The following is a 22,320-nucleotide window of genomic DNA, read 5'->3' as shown; positions in this document are numbered from 1 at the left end:
ATTTAAAACTTCGTTTTCATAAAACTATCATATTTTGATTTTGTAAATTATTATTTTTGGAGATTTCTCACTTTGAATAACTAATTTCTCCAGTAACAAAACAACACTTAAATTTTTTTAAGCAAAAAAGAAAATTTCATCAATGAAAGTCAGAATACAATATAGAACAAATAAAATAAGAAGGTCTTAAGGACCATTCCATCAGCCCTGACATAGAGTAGACAGTCTGGACAAGCTCATGAGCTACACTATTCGTAGAATGACTAACGAAATTGACACTAACGTCATTTAAAGAACTTAACAGAGATTTGCGCTCTTCTAATATAAAACCATAAGTAGATCTAAAAGGTCATTCCTTAAAATGATTAACTACCATAGCAGTATCCGATTCAATCTCACATCTTTCTAAACCTTTATTTTTTTAACCAATTCATCGTTTTCCTTATACCCACTACTTTTAGACTTGATAGTTGCCTGAGAGAAGGTTAGAAAATGCACCACGGAACTGGCCTTTACTATTACGAAGCACAAGTCGAGTCTCTAACAAACCAGAACCCGGAATCAGGAAAGCATCAACATTTAACTTGTGAACCTGGGGAGGCGGTTTGCACCATCTATGTGTTAATGAATTTTGTGTTAAACCATTTTTGAGGTGATGCAATATTTGTACATCCATCCAGCCACTCCTTCAAACCCAGACAAACCATGTGGAAAACTACTCTTAACATTGTTCCAAATGTAATTATTTATACCTGTCCAAATATCCCAACTGACCATAGTCCACAAATAAATAGAACCAACAAATAGTGTATTAAAAATAAAGCTCGCCCATTCCTTGAATAAGTGATCTCTCCAATTTAGAATTCTTCCGATTCTTGCAATCTGCCAAACTCGAATGGAAATGTTGCGGCCATACTTAAATGATATTAAAATTAAAAGATTTAAAAGCTAAAGTTTAAAATATTATTTCTATCCGCTTAAAATAAAGGGATAATTACTAATCTAACCCAATCAAGGACCCCAATTTACATATCTAACCCACCTTGCTTCCATTTTACCAAATTAGACATTTAAACCCATTTTGGACAAAACTACCCTTATCTGTGTTTGAAGGTTCATTTCCTACTTCCCGCTGCTTCCACTTCGACTTCCTCACATGACCTTTCCCATTCAACTTCATTGTGGTTCATCTTCTTCAGTTTCAGTGTGTTTCAACTGCATTTTACGTTTTGAATTCATCACTATATATAATCCGGGCCGTTCTTCTCTGCATTTTCATTTTTATTTTCATCTCCTACCTCGCGACCCGTTTTCATCTACTGCGCGCGGAGGTTATGGCGAGTAAACGGAAGGCGGCGGCGGCAAAGGAAGAGGAAGGACGGACGAAACATAAGGTAAGCATGCATCATCTTCTTCCCTGTTGTTTCCACCATTAATGAAGATTAAATGCGCTCGAATGCGATCATATTTTAACGGTATGTAAATATGGTCGCATTTGTTACCTAAATGCGCTCAAATGCGACATTCAATTATATGAACACTGTCGTATTTGTTACCTAAATGCGCTCAAATGCGACGAGCCATTACCTTAAACTGTCGCATTTATTACCTAAATGCGCTCAAATGCGACAAGCTACACCCTTAAACATTGTCGCATTTGAGCGCATTCACAGACGAATGCGACAAGATTGTAAGTGAGACAAGGAATTATACATAGAATATGTCAGATTTGTTAGTGAATTTAATATGTGTATGTTTAAAATTGTTACAGCATGATCCCAAGGAAGCCAAAAAGGGCAAATATAGTTCCATTTTCAAATATCCCAAGGCGGCTGCTTCGGATGCTCAAGTAACAGTGAGGTTTAATGTGGATTCTGGGGTCATGATAAAGAAGTACTTGAGTGAAAAGCAGTTAGAAATGTATAGGAAAACATGTTTTGGTCAATATTTGGATATGAAGATTACTGGTTTCTCTTCTGGAATAGTTCATCATGTCCTATCGCGGGAGATTAAACATAAAGAAAGTAAACACATGGAGATGTGGTTCAGGGTGAGGGGAGTTGATATGAGGTTTGGAGATTGGGAGTTTGGCCTGATAAGTGGTTTAAGGTTTGGGGTAAACATGGGAGAATTCATGGAAAGAATGTCTGAATTAGAGATGCCGCAGAGGTTGCGAAACAAACACTTCAAGCAATACAAGACAATAACGACAATTAACTTCTTGGAAGTTTTGCAAAGTATAGAATGGAAGAAGAAGGATGCGACTGACAGATTTAACCAAGATGTTGTGATGATTGCCATGTTGTACTTTGTGCATGGCAATGTACTGGACAATGCTAACGATAGGCATGCAAAGGATTGGGTTTTGGATCTTGCAGATTATCCAAGACTGTTTAATGAGTTTCCATGGGGTACGTTGGCTTGGGAGGAGACATATAGGTTCTTGGACTGGGCCATTAGCAAAAGACTGAAGCAATTAGAGGCAAATGCAGCGGGAAATAGGAAACGTGTTCCATATCTGGATTTGCACACGTATTCCAGGTATGATTTGTGTATATATGTTTGGTGTATGAATGCGCCCGAATGCGATCACCAAAGTTACATCTGTGTCGCATTTAGTGTTGAATGCGCTCAAATGCGACAAGGTTGGGTTGCTAAACTTGTCGCATTTGAGCGCATTCAAATAGAATGCGACAAGGTTGGGTTGCTAACCTTGTCGCATTTGAGCGCATTCAAATAGAATGCGACAAGGTTGGGTTGCTAACTTTGTCGCATTCGAGCGCATTCAAATAGAATGCGACAAGGTTATAATTCTTATCAAGGGATACCTCTTATTTGCAGAGTTGGATTCTTGAGTTGTGGAATGTGACTCATGCATATTACACAAGGAGAAGTGGCAACCCACTTCCACGTTTGCTGAGATGGACCCAGAGAATAGTCCCCTCAAACCAAGCAGTCAGAGAAATGTTTTTTGTAAGTGGAATGAGATTTGTATGTTTCCATTTATTTTGTATTTGTTTACCAATACATTGCTATTTTTTTACAATGTAAGGTTGCTGATCCTCCAGACGCGCGTCTTGTGGTCGAGGATGAAGAGAAAGAGTTCGATTGGTACACGTATTTGGTGGACCATGTTGAAGGACAAGAAGCTGATATAGATGCAATATTTGCCCAAATAGGGAAAGATAAAGAGAAGGTTGAAGATGAGGAAGAGGAAGGTGATGAGGAGGAGGAAGGTGATGAGGAGGAGGGGGATGATGAGGAGGGTGATGGTGAGAAGGGACATGTTGAAGAGGGAGGTGATGATGAAGAGGGAGGTGATGATGAAGAGGGTGGTGAGGGAGATGAAGATGATGAGGAAGGGGATGATGAAGTTGATAGATATATTATTGCATCACGGTCACAAACGACCGAGATAAATCAACTTCAGAAAGTTCTGATGGATGTGCTTAATAGGCATCATAGGTGGTGCAAGAGAGAATTTAGCAAGGTCGATAGTAGGTTGGGCAGCCTAGAGGAACGAGTATCATTGATTGAGGGGGATATAAAAGACTTAAAGGCGATGGGTCGACCCAATACTAATCGGGAGAATGAGGAGGCTGAGACCAGTATTGTTCGGGAGGAGGTAGGCATGGTCCAAGAGGAGCCAAGTAAATATGGAAAGGAGCAAGAGGCAGCTGTTATGGTTCAGGAGGAGTCAAGTAAAGATGGAAAGGAGCAAGAGGCAGCTGTTATGGTTCAGGAGGAGTCAAGTAAAGATGGAAACGTTCAGAAGGAGGCAAACGTTCAAAAGGAGGGCGATGAGGTTAATAGGGGTGGAAATCGAGAGGAGGTCCAGAGTGTTATTGTCGTATTAGACAATTCTGTGCCCGATGAAGTTGTCCATCTTGATGATTCTGTTCCTGAGGAAGTTGCCCAAGTAGGGGAGGTTGTCCATGAAGTGCCAAAAGAGGTTGCACCAAAGTTGCAGCAAGTCCAAGAAGTCCAAAAGGTAGAAGTTGGTTGAATTTATACATGAAATCGTATCTCTGGGTCGCATTTTGTTATGGAATGCGCTCAAATGCGACAAGCTATTACCTGAAAGCTTGTCGCATTGGAGCGCATTCAAATGGAATGTGACAAGCTATTACATGAAAGCTTGTCACATTGGAGCACATTCAAATGGAATGCGACAAGCTGTTACCTGAATGCTTGTCGCATTGGAGCGCATTCACCTCTAATGCGACAGGCTATTACCTGAAAGCTTCAAGGAGATAAGCTCATTACCATGTTTTTCCTTTTGTAGGTGGTTGCCATAAAAGAAGATAAAGGTCCAATGAGGGGTAGAGGGACTGGGAAAGGTGAAGATAAGGGTCCAACCCGAGGAGGTAAAGTTCCAACCCGGGGTGGAGGCAGAGTTAGAGGGAGAGGGAGAGCAGGTGGAAAAGGTAAACGGGTTCCTAAGATGAGCAAATATTTGAATTCACCGTTCACCGATCCATTACAGTACACCTATCCATTAGCCTTATATGGTGGCCAATACATTGGCGGGTTTGAGGAAAGACCAGTTATTTGTAATGTTGATGATCAGCGCCACCGAATAGATGCATGTTTGATAGAGGAGCTAGATGCGTGGCTCAACGGGCCTGAATCAACTGAGGGAATACGTTTGGGTGGTTTAGATATGTACCTGCTTGATGCAAAGTTTTTCAATACCCTTCGGGTCGATGGGACGTATATATGCAATTAGGTAACATTAATCTATCCAATATTCCCTTTTCATTTGTAATTAGTTGTCTTTTACTATAGTATTAAAGGTTTACATAATCACTGTTGCAGCATATCACTGGTTGGTTCTATTTACTGAGACGACAGTCAGTATAAACTGAGGTGGATGCAGAATGGACTACAGTTGATACAGATTTTGTTGGATTAATGGGCCAAGCTATGTATGTGAAAGGGTTTAATGAACCGGGGTGGGATAGTGAAGACTATTTCGTACAAAGAGTAAAAGGTGATACAGATAATTTTGTTCGCCCTTGGCACACAGTGAAAAGAGTGTTCATTCCGATCAACTACAAGCAAGAGCACTGGATCCTAGGAGTGTTAGAGTTGTGGTCTATGCACCTGCACATATATGACAACCTTATCTCAAACATGTCGGAGCAACCTTTGGATGCGTTCCTCCAAACACCCTTACAAGTCATTGTTAGAGTCATGGAATTGAGCAGCTATTTTGTAGATGGACGTGAAAATATGAGACGGATGATCACTTGGAGTAGAGTTCTAGGGGTGCCACAACAAATGTCCGGCTCAAATGACTGTGGTGTTTGGACTTGCATAAACGCACAAGTCTTAAGTGGATTACATGATCTCCCGTATGACGACTCATATGTATATCCATACAACTCTACGGATGACACTTTCTTCCGTTTGCGCCTTGCAGTTGAGTTGTTTCATGGACGGTTGTTAGATTTCAAATGATATTGTAATAGCATGTTTTTTGTTGTATATTATGTTTTATTTATGTAAGTCTATTGTGTTCTATGTTCTCATTTAAAAACCTTGTCGCATTTGAATGGAATGCGCTCAAATGCGACAAGTAATATTCAAAAAGGAATTTTCTGAACCGCATTTGAGCGCATTCAACACTCAAATGCGACGAGGTTTGTTGCTAACCTTGTCGCATTTGACTGGAATGCGCTCAAATGCGACAAGTAATATTCAACAGGGAATTTTCTGAACCACATTTGAGCGCATTCAACACTCAAATGCGACAATTTTTGTAAACAACCTTGTCGCATTTGATTGGAATGCGCTCAAATGCGACAAGTAATATTCAAAAATGAATTTTCTGAAAAAACAAGGTAAAGTTGGCTGCCCATAGAATCATAAAGTCTTAAAACAAGCACAATGTTAAGGACAAATGATATTAATCAACTCGGTCATAAATGCTTTGAGGTAGTAGTGTTAGAACAACTTGATGAACTTGAGATTACACTAGGAAGCCGTGTAGTGTTTGGAAGCATGGATGGACAATTCAAACGATTATGACTGATGCTCCCGCATCTGCTACACCTTGTGCGAATTACATCTTCACCCACGGATGGCCTTCTTTTATGACCTTTTGGTCGACCAGCAGATCGCCCCTCCTTCTTAGGAGGAAGCACCTTCATAGGATTCTCGTTGACTTTCCATTCCGATTGGTGACCAAGTGGATATATCGAGTCACCCTATGCCAACTTAAGTGACTCGTTGGTGTAGTAACGATGCACCCACCTATAGGCGTTGTCCATCCTATGTTTGGAAGCAATTTTGCATATGTGTTCACATGGAAATTGTGCTAGTTGCCATTTCCTACACGTACATGTTCCTGCATTTAAATCAACAAGTCCCCCCTTTACCCGATCACCGATTTGAAAGGTGTGATTATCCACAGGGAAATACGAACAACGTACTGCTGCCCCTACACGCTTTATCATCTTTTTTTCGGCAACTTGGCCAAATACCCCACACGTTCTTCTGCAGAAACATATTAATCTCATAAATAGTTATGTATGATAAATAAAATAAAATAAAAGATACGTTTATAACCTGCTTCTGTACGCCTCTCGTAAAACCATTTCTGTAGTGTCATGCGTATGAACTCAACCAACATTATTATTGGTAGACGTCTAGCCTCCACCATTAACGCGTTGAATGATTCTGCAACATTCGTGGTGATAATGTTATACCGACGACCACAGAAGAATGCACGTGACCATTTCTCTTTTCCAGCTTGCAGTAAATAGTCGGCAGCACCAGAATGTAGTGAACGAAGTGTCGCAAAGTTTTCCTCAAAATCAGATACCCGATAGGATTTTGCACATTTCCAAAACTCCTAATCTATCTTATGAATTCCACGAAATTTGGCCTTCACATTTTGTTGCAGGTGACGAGCGCATGCCCCATGTACAGAATTAGGAAAAACCAAATTAACTGCATGTATAATGCTCTGATTTCTATCTAATATAATGACTAGATCTTCAACATCGTGCAGACACTCTTTCAATTTATTCATAAACCAAAGCCATGATTCATTACTTTCTTTCGGGCCAACACCAAATGCAATAGGAAAGATCATTTTGTTCCCATCAATGGCAACTGCAATGTATAATATGCCGGGATATTTACCTTTTAGAAAAGTTCCATCAACGGCTAAGACAGGTCGAATATGTTGTTTAAAACCTCTCAATGAAGCACCTATAGCCATAAAGAAAAATCTAAATTGATCATCATCATCTGTCTTTATATGTGTCACGGTTCCCGGATTGTACTCTTCAACATCTCACAGTAGTCCGGTAACAACATGAACGATTCTTTCGGCGAACCACTATGCGCTTCCAATGCCCAGTGTCTTGCTCTCCAAGCTTGCATATAAGAGAGATTAACAGAAAAATCTCGTTCAAAATAAAAAACAATATCCTTTGGTCGATGCACCCGATTTTCCAAATCAAACCTATTTCGGAGTAGTATCCCTGCAACACGTTTCCCCGCTTGCCTATGGTGCGGACATATCTGATCTCTCCCACAAGTGTGCATGTCCATACCATCCATTCTTGAAAGCCTGAACAAATTGGAACCTGGAATGACGATCCCTCTAGCCCTCCATTTACATTAGTCCACATCCTTACATTTCACCTGAAACAAAGACTTGTTTGATTTGTAAACCTTCCATTCAAACGAATTTTCAATTGCATATTTTCCAAGTGAATCTTGCAATTCAACTTTGTTTGAAAATATATCATTGACCCTCAAAGTAGTCCCTCCGTTTGATTGCTTAGGTGCAATCATATTCACGGGCGCATCACATGGCTTTGGACACCATCGAAATGGACCAGTCATCCTTTTCATTCTATCTTCATCACCATCCTCATATGGGATACGTTGGACGCATGCAGATTGCTTAACTGTTTCATGAACACTTTTAACAGGAATTTCATTTAGAGTGATATCTTCATTCTCCACATTGTCACCATTATCGTAACAATAATCATTATCATAATGCTCATCATAATGATCATGATTATCATTATGATGATAATCATCATTATTGTAGTTCTGATAATCGATACCATTTCCACCATCGTTGTCATCCTTACCATGTATAGGAGCATCCAGTTCGATGGTGGGATCATTACTTACTACTTCCGTTGGTTTGCTTTGACCAACATGTCCATCCTTGTTAACATGTCCATCCTTGTTAGGTCGCAATGCTGAAGCTTCTGTTGTTTGCATGTTTAGAGTAACATACAATGGAATCAAATCGGTCGGATTCATTCGGCAATACTCTATGAATCCCATGACATCTTCATCGTCATCAATATGTGCTATCCCACCACGCAGTTTATTTGGACCATATGTCGCCTGCATGGATATTTGGAGATCATACGAAGTTGAATCAACGCGAAGTGCACCATAAACTTTCTCTTTCAACTTTTGCAAGTCAATCTCTGTTGGCAAAACCAACAACTTCGCTTTACCACCCACGTATGTCATCACAGTTCCTTCTGTGGTCTACAGTCCGTTCCAAGATAAAAAACACGTACACCTCTCTTTGGTTGACATACTTTTACATTTAGTAAAATGGACACGTGATCAAAACATAATAAAGCCAATTCATATGTAAATGATGCTCAAATGCGACATGATACACCAAAATGCGACTCAAATGCGACAAGCTATACCAAAATACAACCGCCAAATACGACATGCTACATCAAATGCGACCGCCAAATGCGACCGCAAATGCGACATGGCTATGAATGCGACAAGCTATATGTTAGTCCTTGTCGCATTTGATTCTCTGTGTCGCATTTGAGCACCAGAATGTGACACATCGGGCGACAATGGCGGAATAAAAAAATATCAAGATTCAAACAGATGCATTCGAATACCAACTGTGTATTTCTAGTAATGTGTATGAAAAATGAAGAAATGATACTTACATGAACTTGAATGGGGTATGGATGTGCTTAGATCTTGGGTTGAGTTGATGAATTTTGCTGTGAGAATGTGAAAGTAAATGAAAGGGAAGGAGGAGATGGTTGTTATATAAGAATAAGGGTAGTTTTGTCCAAAATGGGTTTAAATGTCTAATTTGGTAAAATGGAAGCAATGTGGGTTAGATATGTAAATTGGGGTCTTTGATTGGGTTAGATTAGTAATTATCCCTAAAATAAAGGGATAAGGTACCAAAATAGGCCTAAGATTTTTGGGGAAGTACCAATTTAGGCTCAACGTTCAAAATAGTACAAATATAGGCTTAACGTTTACAACATAATATCAATTTAGGCTTAACGTTTACAATATAGCATCAATTTAGGCCTCACGTACAAAATAGCACCAATATAGGCTTAACGTTTACAAAATATATCCAATTTAAGCTAAGCGTCACAATCAAATTAACCATATTATATTCTTTTCTTAATAACTTTATAGGTACATCCTCGATAAAAAACAGAGGATAAGAGAGTGGCGTTGCCCATTCGGCAAGCTTATGCGCCACTCGGTTTCCCTCCCTGTGAACAAACGAGAATGAAATCGAACTAAAAATCGAACACCAAGCCATAACGTCCTGATATAAGAAGGAAAGATATGATTGTGGTAGAGTTCCCGTAGCCAGCGTGTCAATCACCACTTTTGCATCCGATTCAAGTATAATGTTACTGAATCCACAGTCTCTTGCGAGGTAAATACCTTCGAGGATAGCTTGTAGTTTCGCTTCCTCTACAGTGCTGCAACATTGGATTGGGATGCCGACGGACGCCATGACCAGTCCCTGATATTATCAGATGTAAACCTTTTGGTTTGATTAATATATTCTTTCATTCATCAAAAAAAAAAAAACTTTATAGGTTATTTTTTTATTTAGTTCTATTTTTTTATTTATTATAATACAATTAATTAGTTTTCTTACCCATTAAAACCTTATATTTGTTTTTCATCAACCATTCCATGACTTTTAAATTACATGACTCATGTAATATATGCAAACTAAAAGTAATTAAATATCCACAATATTTGGAACATTAGTTAAAATAATATTGATACATGTCAGTGTTCGAAATATTGTGGATATTCAATTACTTTTAGTTTGCATATATTACATGATCAATGAAATTTAGTAGCCATGGAATCATTTATGCAAAACGAATATAATTTTTTTTTTTTTGATTAAAGGCGGAGGACTGGAAGAGGATTTCAGACATCCCAACTATGTTGGCACCCCTGAAGGACCCCTCACAGAACCCGAATGAATAAATGAAATAAAGAATAAATAATACATGAGAGTTCAATCAGGTGAAACGAAATGTTGCCTGACCAGAAAAATTAAAAGCTAATAAGCTACGACAAAATGTAGGGGGCGAATCCCACCAAGTAAGATTTTAATGGACAAGAATACTAATTAATTGTATTATAATAAATAAGAATATAGAACTAAATAAAAAGATAACATATAAAGTTAAAAGGGAAATAATATAATATGATTAATTTAATTATGATATTTAATTTAAATTGTATATATATTTTGTAAAACTTTAAGCTTAAATTTGTATTATTTTGTAAACGTTAAGCCTATATTGGTGCTATTTTGTACGTGAGACCTAAATTGATGCTATATTATAAACGTTAAGCCTAAATTGATATTATGTTGTAAACGTTAAGCCTATATTGGAGCTATTTTTGAACGTTGGGCCTAAATTGGTACTTCCTCAAAAACCTTAGGCCTATTTTGGTACTTTATCCCTAAAATAAATGATTAGTAAGTGACCAAAGATTAAAAAAAATTATGGTAGTAAATTACAAATTTTATAAACTTTTATATCCGTTTTTCAATTTGGAAGACCATAAAGAAAAAACAAAAAAAGTTTTGAATGCAAAAAATTGAGAAACCATGGTTGTAAGATTTCTTTAATAGATCGTTATTTTTAGTTCAAGTTAATTAAAAAATGATGTCGTTTGAGCAAACGACTCGCGTATGTCTGTAAAACTGTGTAAGACGGCGCATCAATATAACAACCGTTGAACGAATGTAGGACGAAGTCGAGAACCAGTAAATGCATCAATCTCCCGAAAATGGCCTCATCTCCTACTGTAGATAGAAATCCAAGTAAGCTTCACCCTCCCTTTCCCTTTCCCTTTCCCTTTCAAAGCTAAAAATCAAATTAATTTCCTAATGGCGAAGTTAAAAAATTGACACTAGAGCCAGCATTGATGGTCTATATTTCTATTTTTCCCAGCTTCTGGTAAAAGTGTAGCTGTTGTAGGTGCTGGTGTGAGGTAAGATCATCCGATAATGAATTTTTCTTCTCTCTTCTTTTTGAGTTTTATGGGATTTTGTTAATTTTCAATCTTTGAAATAATTTTTACTTGGATTTGTAATTTTTGGGTTTGACATTTGGTCAATTATGTACTGGTATCAAGTGGGCTTGCTGCAGCATACAAGCTGAAATCACATGGGTTTAAGGTCACTGTTTTTGAGGCTGAAGGAAGACCTGGTGGGAGGCTGAGAAGTGTTTGCTATGACGGTTTGATTTGGGAGGAGGGTGCAAATACAATGGTATACCCTCTTCACTTCAATTATAGCCTTCTTCTACCTTACCTTACTTTAATGCTTGATTAGGAAAACAATTCAAACCTGGCTGCCAATTTCTTTGACACCACTTGGAAATTGGAAATGATCGTCTGTTTTTTATTTTTTACCTTGTGTAGACTGAGAGTGAAATTAAGGTCAGGAATCTGATTCATGATATTGGGCTTCAGGAAAAGCAACAGTTTGTAAGGCTTTTTGTAACCATTTATAGCCTGTTAATCTTCTATTCTTTACCCTAAGTTTGGGATTTAATATCACTTTTTAACTTCGATTAATTGATTACTTTTTTCTGTTGCAGCCAATTTCACAGAACAAACGGTATATTGTGAGAAACGGGAAGCCAGTTCTGGTAATTATGTTTGCTGTGTAGTGTATGTGTTTACAACTACGTCCTTCAGTCCTTGTTTGGTTGAGCTTTCAATATCCAGCAGTCAGTTGTTGATAGCTCAACCACTGGATACTTGTTTCCTACTAAACCAGTTTACTTTCTTCTGTATATATGATAAAGTTGTTTTCATTCACTTTATGCATGCAGTATTCTGTGTCTAACTATTGCTTAAACGTTCATGGCAGATACCCACAAATCCCATTGCGCTGATCACTAGTAACATTCTGTCTGCACAGTCAAAGGTTTGGCTATTTAGGCATTTTCTCAACAACTTTCAGTGACAGATTCTCTAATATTTATTCCTTCTTATGAAAGGTTTTTTTCGGGTCATTATCATTTATCAGTAAGATTACACAATTTAGTTTTTGCTTATAGAATGAGAACTGAATACCTACCTCAATCCTGAGCTTATTGGAACTCACTTCTTTAATCCAATAGTTTAATGCTTCATTTGGCTCTTAGAATTTGTTAACTTCATTTTGTGGTAGCTAGGGTTTGGAAAATAGATTGATTTTTCTTTTTATTTTGTTAGGACACAGTTTTTGGATGCCATATTCTCTGTCAAGAGTTTCTGATGGGCATGGTTTGATGAACTGTGAAAAGTTAGCTGTAAAATTGATATGGAAGTAAATACATCTTGGTGGAGCTGAAATTCTAAGTGCCTAGTTGTCTGTAATGACTTAATGATCTTTCAGCAAACAAAATACTAGCGTCATAGGCATGAAAGTGATAGAACATTCCTGTCAATGGGATAGACCATTCTCTATCAGAAAATCTAGTTGATTCATGTTTGATGAGGTGTTCATCTATAAAGATATGTTATGATCTTTAAAAGTCATCTGGTTTTTCATATGCTTAAGTCACAACCGTTTCTCTTTCTTTTCAGTTTAAAATCATTCTAGAGCCATTTCTTTGGAAGAGACGTGAGCCTTCAAAAGTGCACAATGTTCATACTGAGGAGAGGTGAATAACTAAAATATCACTTCCATTCTTATTCTTTTCTATTATTTTTGTTATAGTCATATACTTAATGCTTTTTTTTATTATTTATTTTTGTTCTTGTCTATCTTGCAGTGTTGGTGAGTTTTTTCAGCGTCATTTTGGGAAAGAGGTATTGTTCATTTCATTGTAATACCAAATTTTCGATGTTTTGATCTTCTTCTCATGGTCCAAGCATAAGTTGTTTACTTTAGCAATCACTAAACTGTGTACTCACTATTCTCCAAGTATAAAGTTTTCAGATAGAGTGAATTCTTCTTTTTTTCTTGCAAGGTTGTCGATTATCTTGTTGATCCTTTTGTTGCGGGCACTGCTGCTGGAGATCCCGAGTCTCTTTCTGTGAGTAATAGCTCAGATATTTCAACTATTTGTTAGAGTTTCCTTTTTTTCCCCCTGTTTTGAGCGTTTATCACTAACACTCAACTAAAATGATATTTTAATCGGGCAATGCTGATATGTCATCCTATATAAGTCTGCCAATGAGACGGAAAAAAGTAAATGATAGTTAGGATTTTGGAACATGTTGATTTAGAAGTGGTACACCATTCATTAAGATTGCATGACTTCCAATGGTGTCTACTGTTTTGCATTCTATGCTATAGTCTCATAATCGCCTAGTCTATTCTATTTTTGTGATAGGTGCGCCATTCTTTTCCAGAGCTATGGAATCTGGAAACAAGGTATTTTATGCCAGTATTTGCAATTGTTTTTGTTTCCTTTATGTCATACTTGTGAGCTACATTATTGTGTTGTTGATAATATACTTGGTAAGTTTGCTTAATCTTTACCCATTTCAACCTCAAACCCTACAATAATTAATGTGTGAAGAGCAAATCTTACAATATAATATTATTTTGAAGGATAAGGAAGTGTCCCAGTGGTTTAAGAAAAACTCGTATATTTAGCTTCTTTTTTTTATTCTTCTTCTGCAAGCAAAAATGCAAGCGGTGTGCATTGTATTGAAATTGGATTTTCACATTTAGTTGAAGATTTGTGCTTAATTTTTTTATTTTTTTACAAGCAGATAACCATTTATTTTGTGTTTATAAATTCAATGTACCTATTGACGTAAGTAAAAGATTGGAGGTTAAACAACGACTAAATTTGTCAACTTGCTCCTCCATTTTGAGTGGGTTTTGCTTTTCTTAATTCTGCATTAATGTGTTTATGCAAAAAATTGGGCGATGAGATTAATAGTTAGAGACTACAAAGTTGTAGCTTAGAAGGATTTTACCCCTAATCCTAATCTCTTGTATATTTTGCACATGTATTTAAATGTTAACTGGGAAAGAGAAAAAGGAAAGATGTTATAAATAAAGTTCAAATCTTCCCCTATCATTTTTGGGAAGTGCAAATTTGTCCCTAACCCCTAACATTTCCAACCAAGATCGATTTAACCGCTATTTATGGAAAATTTCAATGAAGTAGTTTGATAGTTATTTGACTATCATATCGGATCTTGCAAACAAGTTTGTCTATAAATACATGTTTGTCTATAAACTGAAGCAGTTTTGTGCATTTTGGCAAGTTATTTGTAATTGTGTAACTAACAGATTAAACATTTTAGACATTTTGACAATTTTTTTGGGGTTAATACACATATTTGCCCCTGTATTATCACAGATAAACAAATATACCCTTACATCAAATAAACCCACAAAAGTACCCCTGAGTTTTTCAAAAACAAACAATTATACCCTAATCTAACAGACTTTTCATGTGGCATAAACGGCCGTGAAGTGTGGGGTTATTGTTGTTTATCTGTATCATCTTCTCTTTCTCACACAAATCAAGCAAACTCTTCTGATTCATCATAATAATATATGCAGTTATGAATTATCACAATCTCAATGGCCTAACTTACATCAGTAATCATTCAAATGAAAAAGCACCATATGAACTTTAGACATCAAATTACAGAGCTATGAAAAAACTTTGCTATTCTTAGAAATCGAGCTATGAAAATCTATTTGAATGAGGTAACTTTGTGTGACACCAGAAAAATGAGAAATTCAATTAAGACCTACGCTAAGAGCGATGATAAATTCAATCTGTGCCTGGAGGATTAAGCTTGTCGCTCTCTCTCACTTTAACCGTCGTCGATCTACCGTCATTGCTGCTGCTCCTCCTTTAACTGCAACGATCTACTCCCCCGGTGGTTCAGTCACCATTTGCTCCTCCTTCACTGGCAGTCAGGTACAACGTTCTACCTCCTCTCAGTGTTTTCTTGGTTCTCTCTTAAATGTCAGCCACTCAGCATTGTAGCTTGCGGCGTACTGAGAGAAAGATTGTTCAATCTTTATTTAATTCATAATCTGTCTCATCCGTGGTTTTTGTTTCCATCTCCTTCAAAAATCAATTCATCATTTCTCTTAATTTTGTTCTTTTGCTAATCCATTTGGTATTTCAAGGAACCTAATTTTTTTCTTTCGCTGATCCATATGGTATTTGAAGGAATTTGGAAATAACATGGAGTTTGGAAGAAAATCTGAAGCAGCACATCCAGATGATTTTTTTTGCCATTTTCACTTCTTCAATTGGTGTTGGTTGATGAGACGAAAGAAGGAGTGGAGATGAAGTTGGAACTATGGAGGCAAACTCTAGAATCTAGAGGCTTTAAGTTGAGTCGAAGTAAGACAGAATATTTGGAGTGTAAGTTTAGCGGCCGTAGGAGTAGGGAGGCAGGGACAATCACCCTAGATGGGAGAGTTGTTCAGGCCTCGGATTGCTTCCGGTATTTAGGATCTATTATCCAAACGGATGGAGAAGTAGATGGAGATGTTGCTCATAGGATTAAAGCTGGTTGGTCGAAGTGGAAGAGTGCTACGGGTTTCCTTTGTGATCCCGGCATGCCTAATAGATTGAAGGGAAAATTCTACCGGACGGCAATTAGACCAGCATTGTTATATGGTACGGAGTGTTGGGCAGTGAAACACTGCCACATCCATAAGATGTCGGTGGCGGAGATGCGTATGTTGAGATGGATGTGTGGTCACACGAGAAAGGACCGGGTGCGTAATAAAATAATTAGGACAAAAGTAGGGGTCACATCTATTGAGAATAAAATGAGAGAAAACCGACTAAGGTGGTTTGGCCATGTGAGACGTAGAGCGCTTGATGCGCCGGTTAGGAGAACCGAAGAGTGGCAAAGGGATGTAGTGGTGAGGGGTAGGGGAAGACCTAAGCAAACTTGGAGGAGGGTGATCGAGAGTGATATGAGTTTATTGAGAATTGAGGAAAATATGGTAGTGGATAGGACAGAGTGGAGGGAGCGAATCTGTGTCGCTGACACGACTTGATTTTCACGGTTTTATATGATGGTTCATGTTAGCCGACCCCGAATCATTTCGGGACTAAGGCTTTGTTGTTGTTGTTGTTGTTTCACTTCTTCAATTGCATATATCTGATATTGGGTTAGGAAGAGAAGAGGATAAGAAGAGACATGGAGAGAAAAGAGAGAAATGGCCCCACATTTCACGGCCGTTTATGCCAGATTAGGGTATAATTGTTTGTTTTTGAAAAACTCAGGGATACTTTTGTGGGTTTATTTGATATAAGGGCATATTTGTTTATCCGTGATAATACAAGGGCAAATATGTGTATTAACCCATTTTTTTGTGATAACTTATATGTGACAAGACTTAGTTGTTAGTGTTTTGGCAGGCTCATAGTTATTAATGGTGACGGCATGGCGCACAAGGCTCTAGGCCTAGCGCCACAGTACCTCCCATGGCAGGCGTTCTCACTCTGGCGCTCGCTCGCTTTTGTGCGCCTAGACATGTTGATAAAAGGTGCGCCGGTGGAAAGATGGTTTTGAAAGAGTTAAATAGGGCTTGGAAAGAGTTAAATAGTAAGTGTGCCATATGCCTTTAATAACTATGGGCAGGCTGTCTATCAAAATGTTAGTAACAACAACAAATATTTTAGACATCCTTAATGTTTGGAAGGTCTTATGTTATAGTTAAATAACTGTCAAACCAACATACCAAATTTTCCGTTACATAGGGGTAAAATTGATCTTGCTTGGAAAATTTAGGGGGTAAATTTGTACAATTTCGTACGTTAGAGGTAAATACGCACTTCCCAAAAACGATAGGGGTAATTTGGACATTATCCCTTATTATTAGTATAACAATAAAAGATTATTGAAATGATCATAACTAATACCAGTTGACAAGTGCAAACTTTTCTCTCTGCTAGATTTGGTTCTATTATAGCTGGGGCAGTTCAGTCAAAATTCTCCTCGAAGAAGGGTAAGAGCAGAGAAATAAATGAATCATCAGGACATATGAAACGTCGGCAAGGTTCATTTTCTTTTCTGGGTGGAATGCAGGTATTTTTATATGTTGGATTTTACTGGGTAATTCTGAATTTTGTATCTAATATTACTTGCTTTCTTATTTTCAGTTCTCTTTTATTTAGGCTCCGTTTGTTTGTCGGAAAATATTGGGTAAGAGAAATTTTTTTTTTCCGATGTTTGGCTACAACTCCAGAAAATGGGAAGAAGTGGTGGGTGGCTACTATTTTTAAAACGGGAAGAAGAAATGGAGTAAGGTTCCCAAAGGCTTAGGAAAATGTTTTAATCTTTTAGAAGGATAAAACATTTTTCTCACTCTCTCCATATATTTTTTTGTTTGACTAACTAAAATTTTCCGTTGACTTATTTTCCTAAACAGATAAACGGGTAAATTACACCCATGGCCACTGAACTTTACCTATTTTAACATTGTGGCCACTGAACTTCGATTCTTAACGGTATGATCATTAAACTTTACACTTTTTAACACCGGTGGCCACTCAACTTTAACCTAGTCCTCAAAATAACCGTTAACGACCTCAAAAATGTGGTTTCATGGTAAATGTGGTTCTGAACAACTTTAATTCTTGAATATTTTCATTTTGAGGTCGTTAACGGTTATTTTGAGGACTAGGTTAAAGTTGAGTGGCCACCGGTGTTAAAAAGTGTAAAGTTCAGTGACCATACCGTTAAGAATTGAAGTTCAGTGGCCATAATGTTAAATGGGTAAAGATCAGTGGCCATGGGTGTAATTTACCCACAGATAAACACCGCAAAATCAGTACAATATTTTCCTGCACAATATTTTCCAGCAAACAAATGGGGTCTTAGTTTTCTTGAAAAATCTTGGGGCCTCTTTAACATACTTAGAGTTTATATTAAACAGAGCCTATTGCTTGTCTAGCAGACTAGTCAAGGTAATTTATGGTAAAACAAAAAATTAAGAATTAATTCTAAGTACTGAATGTAGTAGATGATGAGACTATTAGATTATAAAATTGTTTATATACCAAAACTAACCCTCGTAATCTAAAATTTAAAGGAACTTGAAGGGTATAAAGGCCACTTTCTACTAAACAACATCTTAATCTATGGTTAGCCATGTTGAGTATAAAATTTAAGTTAACTAGCAGTCCTAAATATTCCTCTTTTTAATAAGAACAAAAAAAATCTGTATTGCTTTTGGTGATCAATCACATAATCGAACACCCCTAGATGCTTTTCTAACTTCATCAACTTAAAGAGATTCTGAATCACTTTTCATGAAGTCTCTAGGTAGCATCCTTTTATCGAATCCAAGAAGCTACACCTAATATTAGGATTTTTTCCTATATCCAAGTTCTTGATTGCTAGATTGCTAAGTTTAGCATTTTTACAAACTAAATTTATGTTTAATTGATGAAAAGCCTTCTAGAGGCTATACAGATTTTTCTAGCTTGTGCGATTGGTTATCCTATAAACTAATTATGGTCCTTTTTTTTTAATCTATGTTTCTTTGCAGACTCTCCCTGACAAGTTGTGCAAAGAGCTTGCAAAAGATGAACTTAGACTTGAATCAAAGGTTCTGTCGTTGTCTTATAATCATGATTCTGGATCGGCATTGAACAATTGGTCCGTTTCTTTTGCTTCTAAGGGCGCCAAACATTTGCAAGACTCGCTTTATGATGCTGTAGTTATGACGGTTAGCAACTTGTTTACTGACAAATTATTGTTAGCAAATTATTCATTTTGTTATTGACACTGCACAATAGGACCTCAATTGCACAATAGGACCTCAATCAACATCGTGTCTGCTAAAATGTGAAATAAATTGCTGGAGAATTGATCACAACTCGTGCCAAGAAATTATTCAAACAATATGTATATGAGGTGACTCAGAAATAAAATAATTAAGGAAAAAGAAAGAGAGAACAATATTGTAGGTCTTGTGTACATCAGGATATCCACCATTTAACATTTTCTAAACTACACAATGCCTTGAATGAGATGGATTCTTACGTTCTGGATTTCTGAAGTAGAAACCTATAGCTAGGAACATTTGGATGCTATTTTGTTTAACTGTCTAGAATTGTGCATCAGACCAAATCATGAATTTCACATTTCCTGCCTAATCTGCATCTACTTTTTGTTCTCTCAAATATCAGGCTCCACTGTGCAATGTTAAAGAGATGAGGATCACAAAAGGCAGAAATCACTTCCCACTGGACTTTCTTCCTGAGGTGCTCTTCTTTCAAATCCACTGAGCAATTGGGAAGAAGCATATGCATAGACATGTAATCTTGCAGAAATAATAGCCAAGCAATGAATTGCTCGGAATGATCATTGGTAACTCAAATAAAAAATATGTACTCATGCAGGTAATTTATATGCCACTCTCAGTCATTATTACCACTTTCAAGAAGGAGAATGTCAAGAGACCTCTTGAAGGCTTTGGAGTTCTTGTCCCTTCTAAGGAGCAACAAAATGGTCTAAAAACTCTTGGTAGGGTCTGGTTTAGCACGACAGAACAAAGTAACTTGCATCATTTTAAGTGTTCTCATGATATACACATGTTTGCAGGCACACTTTTTTCCTCTATGATGTTTCCTGATCGTGCACCTAATGATCAATATCTCTATACCACTTTTGTTGGTGGGAGTCGAAATCAGCAACTGGCAAAAGCTTCAACGTAAAACAACCTTTGCTATCAAATATATCCTATCTTGAAAACCTGCGGTCCTTTGTACAACTGATATTTTTATGCTGCATAAACTTTCCTTGCAGAGATGAGTTGAAGAACGTTGTGACATCTGACCTTAGGCAACTGTTAGGAGCAGAGGGAGAGCCCACATTTGTGAAGTATGCAGATTATTTTTATTCCATAAAATACAGAATATCTTACTCTTTTTCTTCCCGTAGACGTCGTCACTGTCAGTAATTAATTTATTAAAAGCTATGGCGTGTTCTCATTTAAATACGTTCATTTTTTGTTCAACGAAATCTTGGCAGTCATTTCTTCTGGAGTAAAGCATTTCCCTTGTACGGAAGGAACTATAGTTCGATAATTGAAGCAATTGATGAAATGGAGAAAAATCTACCCGGATTCTTCTATGCAGGTAACTACTCATTGACATGTACTATGCATATGGTAATTTGTTATCATGGACGTGTGATCTCAGGTGAATGACTTTTTATGTTGGCCAATGTGGAATGTTAAGCTTAAGTTATGAGCATTGGTATTTTTGGTTTAGATTTATTGATTTGTGATGTGGGGTTAAATGATAAAACTTGTTAGGTAACCATAAAGGAGGACTATCAGTTGGAAAAACAATTGCCTCTGGATGCAAAGCAGCTGATCTTGTAATATCCTACTTGGAATCTTCTTCTTCTTCTTCGGATGACAAGATGCTGAAGCAAGGAACTTCATTCTAGGGCTACATATCTGCTTATAAGTTCACTTAGAAATTTTTTTAATCATACATTTTATGGTTGTTGTAAGTAGGGGATGTGTAAAATACCATTTACATTTACTTTACACCATTAGCACTAAAATACCATTGATTTTTTTGACGTATCGATTGACCTTCAACACATCTAGTAAATATATCACATCACCTAAATATATCACATCAACAAGTAACAAAGTTAACCTACTACATTATTAGGGCAAGAGTCATATTTTGATCCACATACTTACTAGGTAAGTTCATGTATTTTGGTTTGTCTATTTATTTGCAATTTTTAGATAATTTAGTCTATAACTAATGAATCTATTAACAAAAAAATAAACTTGTTAATAGGTTTAGAGGGTGTTTGTTTCATCTTTTTGGAGGAGCATTTAGCGTTTCACTTCAAACCGCAGAAAATGTAGCATTTGATTAGGTTTATATAACCGCCACGTTTAACATTTTCTTAAAAAACTGCAACATTTTGGAGCTTTTCACGAAAAGTTCATTTTTAAAGTTTCTTGTGAACAACTGTTTGTAGTTATTAATTATTAACAAACTTATCCTTCTTATTTTATAATTTATTTGTTGATTAATTTAAAACATGTCTACATTAGACATTTTAAGTTGTTTCAAAAAACAGACATTTTAAGTACTAATAACAATAGTTCAATATAATTTTAGCAAACATTAATAATTAAAAGCTAACAGCAACTATTAGCTAGAAACTAAAAAAAATAACATGGAAGCTAATTTGTTATACGTAATTCTCTGTTTCCATCCATATTAAAATGGATATATTTTGGTTTCAAAAAAAAAAAAAAAAAAGTAAAAGAAGAAAAACTAATATTAAAATTATGTTAATAACGGTTACTTTTTTTTAATAAAATCTTATAAATATATTTAATTTAACTCCTAACAAACCACATTAACATTTAAATTTTTTTCTACTCTTAAGATTTATATTAAGTTTTTTATTTTTTTATTCCAATTAAATAAATTATTTAAATTGTAAATATTTATTCAACTAATAATAAATATTAATAGATATTTAAAAAAAAGTTAGAAATTTGTGATGTGGAATTTGGAGTTCTGCAACGCTGTAAAAGAACTAGGAAATATTCTTACCTTAGATAAAGTTTACTAATCATCGTGATGAATGGAGTTTTGATGTATGTTAAAATCTTGATTTGAACACCCGATAGAAAACCTCAAACCTCGAAATGATTAAGGAGGTGTTTGGTTACCTACTTTTCATTTTTCGTTTGCTTTTTCATATTCAAAGACAAAGTTTTAGGTGTTTGGTTAGACATCTCATGTTTGTCTTTTACTGCTGAAAAGTAGATTTTTTACAAAACCAGTGAATCCCTGCTTTTTTGGAAAACAACATTTTCTAAAAACAAACAGCAAACCGTAATAGCAGCCAACAAACAGAAACAAACAGCAAATAACCAAACAGACCCTAAATTGATTAGTCATCACAAAAATCCCAATTAGGTTAAGAAAAAAAATCATCCAAAGGTAGTCGGCCAATTTGCATCATCCATATGGAAGATGAACGCATACTTGTTTGTTTGCAGGATTACTTGCCTAATTA

General features: G+C 36.5%; 1 protein-coding gene across 1 annotated transcript; it reads left to right on the top strand.

The window, feature by feature from the left end:
* Positions 1-10,992: 10,992 nt before the first annotated feature.
* On the top strand, positions 10,993-20,849 carry LOC136232458 (protoporphyrinogen oxidase 2, chloroplastic/mitochondrial). Its single transcript, XM_066021638.1, has 18 exons — positions 10,993-11,131; positions 11,262-11,301; positions 11,446-11,581; positions 11,734-11,799; positions 11,913-11,963; positions 12,188-12,244; positions 12,889-12,965; positions 13,077-13,113; positions 13,275-13,340; positions 13,641-13,681; positions 17,202-17,334; positions 18,800-18,979; positions 19,443-19,517; positions 19,656-19,779; positions 19,858-19,966; positions 20,062-20,136; positions 20,287-20,393; positions 20,573-20,849. Exons 1-18 carry the CDS (start codon positions 11,098-11,100, stop codon positions 20,707-20,709), a joined length of 1,545 nt encoding a protein of 514 aa, XP_065877710.1. The 5' UTR covers positions 10,993-11,097; the 3' UTR covers positions 20,710-20,849.
* The last annotated feature ends 1,471 nt before the right edge of the window (positions 20,850-22,320 follow it).

The sequence above is a fragment of the Euphorbia lathyris genome, chromosome 6, assembly GCF_963576675.1.
Source record: "Euphorbia lathyris chromosome 6, ddEupLath1.1, whole genome shotgun sequence".
In the NCBI taxonomy this organism is placed as follows: Eukaryota; Viridiplantae; Streptophyta; class Magnoliopsida; order Malpighiales; family Euphorbiaceae; genus Euphorbia; species Euphorbia lathyris.
The sequence above is the reverse complement of the archived record's forward strand: the minus strand, read 5'-3'. Positions and strand labels throughout refer to the sequence as shown.